Source organism: Rattus norvegicus, chromosome 9 (genome assembly GCF_021556685.1).
Source record: "Rattus norvegicus strain SHRSP/BbbUtx chromosome 9, alternate assembly SHRSP_T2T, whole genome shotgun sequence".
NCBI lineage: Eukaryota > Metazoa > Chordata > Mammalia > Rodentia > Muridae > Rattus > Rattus norvegicus.
Window position 1 is genome coordinate 20,165,606 of NC_141542.1, and position 9,460 is coordinate 20,175,065.

Below are 9,460 nucleotides of genomic sequence, written 5' to 3' on the forward strand. Positions count from 1 at the left end.
TTCAACAACAACAAAATGGTGTTTAGAGCTTCAAATAAAAAAAGCCACAATCAGGAAACAGAATTGTATGCCTCTGGTTTTCTTCAAATATGCTCAGGGCCCAGGTAGGTTCTGGGCCCAGGCTGAACCAAGCAGGTTCCTGCCGCTGACTGCTCCTCTATTCCTGTTTCCAGAGGCATCATGCAGATTAATATTGGGCCAGAGATGTGGGAAGAGCTGGGCAGAAGTGGCTTTCTGTTCTGTGGCATCAGGATTATCTGCATTCCTGGGTGTTCAGCATTTTCTGCCCCGGGATTTGGGTGCAGGCTTCCCGATTGCTTTAAAGTCCCTTATGCCACGTTTATATGTCCTGGGAGATATTACAGAGAAATTAATGTTTATCCCATTAATTTGTTCAACACTCTCATCGACAGAGTATAATTTAGAGGTAACTATATATTTGACAGCAAGCATACACAGTGGGTAATATATGCAATATGAAGTTGAAATTCACAGAGTTTGGAACACAGTGAACAGTGACTGTATAATTGCCTTTGAATCTCAGTCTGACTGGGAAGTGATTTTGATGCCCAGTCCCCATGAGAATGCAGAGATCCATCCCTCCCTGATAGCTGTGGGACTTCAGATGTTGACACTAGTGATCAATAAAGAAGGTTCTTAAGAGTGAAGAGTTTGAGATTACTCTTTTTTTCACCAGGATACATCCAATTTACTTGATAGTAACCAGATGCAGGTAGTCAATATATACAGTCTATATCATAATCAAAATAGAAAACCAAATGAACAAAACAACAACACATAAATAACAAAACTTCAAATGAATAGGAGGAAAACCAAATAACCAAAATAATCAAAACTCAGCCACACTTTAAATAGAGGAGCTGCGCTAAGCATTTTTTGCTGCTCCTTCTGCAGAATAGATTTATAGCCTGTGTCTTTCCTTGGAGACACAGTAGACAAGCAGTTACTGGTGGTAATAATCTTTCCAAGAGGAGTGGAAGTAGGTCTGTTTTGTTGGAGTGGGGGTATTAAGGACAAAGCCATCCAATACTGAGTAGAAATGATATTACAGACTTTGTCTCAAAGTCTTTCCAATGTTGTGAACTGATCTCCATGAAAATCTTCTGCATGACCCATCAGGACAAGTACAAATTTACACATCCACAGTCTTTCTGGATGACCAGCAGCTCTTGATTGATGTGCATCCACACTTATCTGAGTCCCTCCAAAAGTGTACACTTGCTGGAGGGAGGGGAGGTGAAAGTACGGCCTATTCAATCCAAAGAAATCAAACTAAAGGAGGAAAATGCAGTCCACAATTGCTATGGACATTACAGATGAGACGCAATAGTGGTGTATTTGCTGTGCACACTTAGTTCTCCTCCTGTAGCACTTCTCTCCATGGGAGATCTTGCTCTGGTCTGTGTCTTGTTCGAGTTTCTCCTGGAGAATTTCAGACCTAGCAGAGCAAGGGAAAAAGGTTTAGTGAGGGGTTGTCAATTCAGCTCTCCCTCTTACATCAGCTCTATTCAGTTGGACAATCCAGCATGACCTGTCAGCTGAGGTCAGTCCCTGCATCCCCAGGTTTCATAGAGTACCTGGGCTTGGATATATATCTCAGCTTTTAAAACTGCTAGAATTTGAACTGTGGACCATACACTGTATTGGAATTTAGAGAAAAAATGAGCGTATTTTTCCACTGGTCCAGATATATTATGTTGAGTAATAACATTGTAGCTATGTCTGAATCTGAGTTCAAAAGAGGGATGAGCAACCTAGAATACCATGTGGATTCCTTCTGGAGAACATAACTAGAATTGAGGTAAAAGTTCTGATTATGTTTGCAGTGAAGGAACCTGCCTAGGTTCCATTTTAAGCACTGTACCTGCAAATGCACAGAGAAGACATCTCACATCAAATCCATGGGAATTGCATAGATCCTGTAATCACTGAGAATGTGCTCCATGCAAATCTTCCCAGTGCACACACGGACATTAAAGGTGATTGTGATGTAGAAACAGAACAGCACCCCTGTAAGTCTATGGCTAGTGCAAGGCAGTTAGTGAGAGGACAGAAGAGAAAATGTCCTCAGATCTTTCCAGAGAGATCACAGGAAGAAAGGAGTAGAACATAGCAAGAAATCCAGAGGATCATATATATTGTTTCATGGGCAAAATTCATATGAACTGTACCAGAACAATACTCTGAGTAGCTCTTTAGCTGCCTGAGGCTGAAATCCATGTAGGTGGTCATTCACCCAAAACAGGTACTTATATAGGGAAAGGATATACAAATGGTTTCTTCCAGCCTGTGTTCCTACCTGAACATTAATGCTTAAAGTAAAGACTCCCCAGTATACGCTGGAGGCATAAAAACAAATGTTGAGTGGGATATGTACATAGTGAATAGAGCCTATAGATAGCTCAGTCAGTGTTGTGCTGTCCTCTCATAAACTGACATAGACTCAGGGTTCTTTCCCTATTACCAATCTTGCTTTGCAAGTTCCCAGGGCTGTGTAGAGCAGTCTTGTTCCCCAGCAAAGGATCATATGTTGGTGGTAGACTAGACTCTTGTTCTTGTTCACTGTTTCAGACTTTCCCCAAAGTGTGCAGCTTCTTCTAATCTGAGCTGTCTTTACCATAGCCTGAGTGACTTCATGCCCAAAGCTAGAATCATAGGAAATCTCCATAACCAGGATCCAAATCAACAATTTTTCTCCCCGTAATGTGATTGTGCCACAGATATTTTGAGTAAGTGCGTAAAAGCTTGCATGGATTTTCTCAGACTGAATCAGAATCTATGGAAGGGCTCCACCCTATGGTACACTTTTACTCCTTGGCTGATGGACCTCTGGATAGATTCTCCTTCAGGGCTACTCTGGGACCACTACAACACTGATGTGCCCTAGTTGCAATGGCAACACCTACTCCTTGTTGTGGAATCACTGGGTTAACTAAACCTTCTGTTCCACTTTCTGAACATGGCTTCTCATAGGGCTACCTGTTCTTACACTCCCAGACCCATCTGAAATTCATCATTTCTCCTAACTCCATTGAGGCTGAAATTAACTGAGAGAAAATGATGTTGATTGACAGCACTTGCAGAATGCTACACAGATAACATAGGGGAGAGCTTTAGATTATCTGTGCACCTAAAGGGGCTCCTGACACTGCACTGTTCTTGCACCACAGCATAGCTATGGGACTTTTGCTGGATGACAATACAATTCCAAGCAACTCAAACTCTCAGTGAATATAATCCAAGCCAAACTCCCAGGGGAAGTTGTAGTGTGCATAGGTAGCTGGAAAGAAATGGTAGCAGGCAATGTGGAAAGCAACCTTGGAGAAGACACAGTGAGTGACACAACCTTCCAGTGGGCTTTCACAATTCACAAAGAATAGAGAAGCCGCATAAACTCATGGATTTTATAGAGAAGCCTAGCACTTACCGCCCTGTACTCCTTTCCTTTGATGTGCTCCAAAGGATTTCAATGCAGATCAGTAGTTTTGCCCCTAATCACTTGAAAATCTAACTTTACAGGTGTTTTTGTGTCCTCTTTTTGGGGGGTTGCACTTCTACAGGACTTTATTTTCCTGCTTCTACACCATAACTAAAAGGGACCTGCAAGCTCCAGGCCTGTACCATTTGTTACCACTGTGAAAAACGACTCACTTGAACATATTTCCCACTCCTCCCCCAGTCTTCACGAGATAATTCTGTTACGGTATTTTTGAAAACAGAATAAATTAATACCTTAAGTGTCCTTTTGCTGTACAGAGCTGGATGGAGATGCCAAATGACTGGGCAGCTGTATTTCATGTTTCATGGATGTAAAGTGAACTCTTTCGTAATGAGTACTTTTCTCATGAAACTTGGAAATAGAGGGAAACACATTCACTACTGCAAACACAAACACACATAAACACACAGAAAAACACAGATACTCACTTGCACGCACAAATGAAAACTTTGATCTTGTGCAGCACATTTCCTGTTGAGTGAGGATTTAGTGGGAGCTATGCTGTGTACAAGTCTCTTAGACTCAAGCAGGCTGTGCTGCCCTGGCCTGTACTCATTTCCACTTCAGGAAACCTTTCTATGCAGATACTTGCTGGTCCTACAAGTAAGTGACATGTTCTGCACAGATAGCCTAAACAACACAACATCAAATTCCCAAGAGAGAAATTTCTAGGAAAAGATACCATCAAGCGCTATGCTGACTCATCATAGACCCCTCACTAAAACTACCCTGTTTCCTTCATAGAAGACTTTGGAAGCATCAGAGAAGACAGTGTCTCATGGTCATTTACCAGGAACTTTTCATCACATTAGAGTTCATGTGATATTAAAACAACCTCAATGTCAGTCAGAAGGAGGCTAAAGAAATAACATACCCTGACTTTTCTGAAATGCAGCACTGTGTACAGTATTGAGAGGGAATCTATCCTTAAAGAATGCCATGCCCATGATATAGTCAGCAAAGCAATGTCAGCAGAGGGATGCACTCTAGGATTCCATGCAAGATCATGGTGAAGCCAATAAGACAATCCAGAATCTTCCCGGGGGATACCTCTGTTCAGGTAAAGTGAAGAAATCTAATCCTTATTTTGAAAATAGTTAATGTTTTAAGAATGTGTTGAGACAAATAAGAGACAGGGCTGTACCTGGAACTGGACCGGTGATGCAAAGACTGCTAGCCAGCACAAAACAGGAAGCTTCATGTTTGTTGAGAGACCTAGGCTTAAAGGACGAAGTTGGATAATGACTGGACAAAATTGCTTGTCATTAACTGGCCTCCCCGCATGCTTCCTAAGAGGCAGGTCAGCACAGCAATGCAACTTTCTTGGTGAGAATTGGGGGTATATACGGATAACTTTGTTCTTGAAGTCTCAAATCTCTCATGCCAACCCTCAGCCTTTGAGAAACCTTTTCCACATCCTTGGTCGTCTATCCAGCTTCAGATTGTAAGGCCCACATATGAACTCTCCAGGAGCACTCACATAAGACAGGACTGACATGCTGCTCCTCAGGCTCTGTAGTTACCCAAGATCTATGAAGCATGAAGACACCATCTTCATATACAGGGAGAAGAGGGGAGGAAGAACAAAAGCCACCACAAATGACAATGAGAACCGGTTCTTTGCCATTTCCACCAGCCTCTCCTCCTTGAAAACTACTTACTTCCTGGAGTCTCACAAGATTCCTGTAAAGAAAATGAGCTCCAGGCTTTTGCTTCATCTCTCAAAGCCCTGTTCTAGTCTAAAGAGGGGCTCCCACATAGCACCCTCCACACATAATGGCATGTAGTGCTCTGCTGTGTGATCAACCTATCTCCCTTAATAAACTGCAGATTCTCGAAGAGCAAGAGCATTTGCTTTCCAAACATGCAGTTTCCTGAAGAGGGGCTATCTCCACAGAAAGCCTTGTAAACCATCACATGAATGAACACTTGGATGAGACAGAAGACAGTACATGGATCAGCCAATAGACAGTTTGTCTATGTTTATGGTAAGACATGAGGACCACCTGACCCTGAGGCCTAATCCTACCTGCTGTTGCTTTGCACTGGGGACACAGATGTTCATTCCGGCCTCTTCACAGAGCCTCTTTGCCTCCACAGAGGATGCTGGCTGTTCAGTCTGCTCCACCAGCAGTTCTCTCTTCTCATTCAGCAAAATCTGTATATTGTTCTTCAATTGAGCTTGTTCACGCAGGAGCTGGGAGTGCCTGATGCTGAACCACAAACAAAAAATGGTAAACCCAGCCAGCTTCTATTTGCCTGTCACTCTTGCAAGTCCAATCATCCCTTCAAGGGTCCTCATCCGCAGACATCCCCAGAATAGAGCCACACTATACAAGTTAGCACCAATTAGAGGAGGTCAAATCCAGAATCCACATTCAACATGAATCAAAGTACTTCTGAAAATCCTGACACTGAGACGGTTTATATAAATCCAGGAAGAAGAAATGGTCCATATGGGTGCTTATATGTCCATGATATGCTAAAACCATCTCACGTAGTGGGTAAATCCCCTCTGAGGGGTAATTGAAGTCCCAATAGCTATACAATCTTTCCATGTGTTTCTCATGGATCACAGATCTTTAAATCTTCTGTCAGAGTCCTAGAGATTCAGAGTTGATTGATATTCCCATCACGGTACAAAACTTTCTATCTAGAGGATCCTTAATGGGGAAAATACCAATTGGAGGGTCTTTACACCCTTCACATGTAGGACAACTGAGTCCAAGAGCTACAAACATAAGACCCTTGCCAGGAGGCAGGCTTCGTGTTAAAAGTCAGACACTACAGAACCAGAGCCCTGACTTTGGTCAATGTCATACAGGACAGGAGCATTCCCTGCCTAGTGCTGGGTTCTCATCTCTGTCAGCGACTCACCGGTAGGAACTGTTCACTTGTATGAGCTCCTTGTACCTCTCCATGGCCTCACTTATTGAACTGGTCATCATTTGCATAGCCATCATTCTCATCTCATGTTCGGATTGAAGTATTGGCAATTCGACATCCAGCCTGTTGTGGGGCATGGCCCAAGGAAAAAAATAACCATCTGAACTCAGGATTTCAGAATTAAGTGAATTGTAAATTAAAAAAACCCAATAAAAAATTGAAATTTAAGAAATGTGGGGAGAGAGAAGAATGTGGCAAACACAAAGACCAGAGCAAAAACACAACAGTGAGACTCCAACAACAATTCTTTCAAGGAAATATTTCTACGCAAATCAGCAAAGAGTTATTTTGAAATATGGACATTTCCTAAGACTGTGGAGATATGGTTCCCCCAAGACCATCTGTACTGTAGTGGCTTGGGTCTAACAGATAGTTGTGATGATATTTCTTTTGTTTTGAAAACAGGGATTCTCAAACCTTGTTTCCTATTGTTCCATGAATTCCCAGAGGGAATAACTACTTTGACAGTGTAGAGGATTTGTAACCCCTCCTTCCCTCAGGAGGGTCCTATCTACCACCTAAGTAAATACAGGGTGCAAAGTGCTCTGTTGATCCATGTGGGCATCCCCACTATCATGACCTGCAAACTATCCATCAGACATATCCTAAGATCCCATGAAACTCCCCAGACTCCCTGACCGAGAGCTTAATACCCACAAACACTTTCACATACTTACATACCAATCAATATACAAACACAAGCAGAATCCCAACTACATGCATGGAGGTGCCATAGAATCAGTGTATAATGAAAAAAATAAGAGGAAAAGAGTGAAGATGTGCAGGCATTTCATTCCCTCACTTACAGGCAGCAAGTGTGACCAGGTACTTTTAGCTGTTGACAGAAACAACGATAATCCAAGGAGCTCAGGGTCAAGTACAAAAGAGGTTGACCCTAAACACACAGGACCTAGTTTGTCTCACAAGCAAATGTCTTCCAAATCTCCTAAAATCCAGGATGAGAGGTAAACCTCTCTTGTGCTAAGAGGAAATCTTGGGTTAGCAGAGAGAGAGCACAAGACAGTGAACAGGTTACTGGCCATAATGACTACCTGTGGTCCCAATCATCATAGATATAAAGGTCCAGGATTTGATAAAGTTCATCCCTCTCGAATTGACACTTCTGCATTTCAAATTTGAGTTCTTCCAGTTCCTTTAGACGCTCCTCTTGCTTACTGACATTTTGGGATGGTGCCTTCCTACCAAAACCTGTAGATAGATAAACCCTAGTGAATTTGCATATTTGATGGCCCATGGGCAGAAAAGATCATTCTGAATCCCAAAAGGAGGTGAGGAAGGGGAAATGGTAAAGACTGGGTGAATCCCTTAAAGAGCAGAAAAGCTTTCTTAAAGGTGGATTCTTAAGCTATGTCCCTCTTCCCAACCTCTAATGCCATACACGTGCCACATTCACTATTACAGGACCCCTCACCCTGAATAGTATAACGTGACTGATACATAAACATCTGGGATGTTGTTATCTCATATCAGATGTGTTTCAGTTAATCCTGGAGTTCATACTGCTTAGCACCATCAGGCTCTAATCATGTGTGTTCCACCCAAAGTGTCTGAGAACTCAATTCATGACTAGGGGTGCATCCTTCCTTGTTCTCACCATCAGAGACTTATGTAACCTACAGTAATCTAGAGGATGAAATGCTTCAACTCCCAACCATGGATGGTCACATTTTTAATCTCACAGTGCCTCCTCCTGCCATTCATTGACACTCACATTTAAAAAGCTTCCAGAAAAGAAACTGAAGGCTTACCACTTTCTGGCTTTCTCTCAAATTAAAGATCAGGAACTCCTGACTCTTGGTTTGCCTTTGAGAAATCCCAAGGCTCCTGCTTGTAAGGCCTAATCTTAGAAGGCACATCTCAAACCTACCTCCTTGAGGATGTTCCCCAACTCTGCCCAGGACTCACCAAGCCTTCCCCAGAATGATTTCCATCCTTCCAAGGAAGATGAGAGGAGGTCATCTTCCTTCAGCCTTGGTGTGGTCTCTCCTTGATCAACACTTTCCTTCTGAAATAGCCTAAGCGGCTGGCGAAACATGCCTGTTTGTGAACCCAAAGGGAACTGAAGGAATATCCCAAAGGCAGTTGGTGTAACCACAACACTGGTGACATCACAGAAGATTCTAGGGATCTCTTAGATACAATAGATTGTCCAGTGAAGGGCTTACTGATGATGCCACTGGGAAGTTCTATGACCTACCTGCTGACTAGCTCTCCAAAAATTGATCAATTTCTGTGCGGACCCTTTCCTCCAGTCTCTCATACATCACTGGGAATACCATTTGGCAACCTCTATTGCTAAGCTAGATGTTTCTCTGTGCATCATTAGAAGTCAACAATGCTTTTGCTGGGGAGGGTTGCTTACAACCTGAATGAGAGAACAGATTTTTCTTAGCACCCAAATCTCTAGGGACCAAGAAACAGGGAGTTTTTTCTTAAAAGTAAATCTACTACTCGAGACAATGCATGTGACACACATTTCGATTCCTAAGGTTTTCCTTTTTATGGAGGCCAATACGTTTCTTCTAGACCTCTGAGTATATAAAACCTGTAAATATTTGCTAACTGTGCAGTCCTTGACAGTTGACATTGTTTTTATTTACATATCCATGTATTTCACAAAATCAATGGTCTATTATCTTATTTTTAGAATAAAAACATGTGGTGTGTGTGAGATATGTATGAGGTGTTTATGAAGATTGTGTGTGTGCGTAACAGGAGAGTGCATGTGGTGTGTGTGAGATATGTATGAGGTGTGTATGAAGACTGTGTGTGTGCATGAAAGGAGAGTGCATGTGGTGTGTGTGAGATATGTATGAGGTGTGTATGAAGATTGTGTGTGTGCATGACAGGAGAGTACATGTGATGTGTGTGAGATATGTGTGAGGTGTGTATGAAGAGTGTGTGTGTGTGTGTGACAGGAGAGTGCATGTGGTGTGTGTGAGATAAGTGTGAGGTGTGTATGAAGACTGTGTG

General features: G+C 42.4%; 1 protein-coding gene across 1 annotated transcript; it reads right to left on the reverse strand.

Annotated features, from left to right (window-relative positions):
- Nucleotides 1–374: 374 nt before the first annotated feature.
- Nucleotides 375–8,582, reverse strand: LOC148003433 (uncharacterized). Its single transcript, XM_087568656.1, has 5 exons — nucleotides 8,393–8,582; nucleotides 7,519–7,675; nucleotides 6,398–6,529; nucleotides 5,550–5,733; nucleotides 375–1,459 (listed from the first exon to the last, which is right to left on the reverse strand). Exons 1-5 carry the CDS (start codon nucleotides 8,520–8,522, stop codon nucleotides 1,454–1,456), a joined length of 609 nt encoding a protein of 202 aa, XP_087424782.1. The 5' UTR covers nucleotides 8,523–8,582; the 3' UTR covers nucleotides 375–1,453.
- Nucleotides 8,583–9,460: the final 878 nt, after the last annotated feature.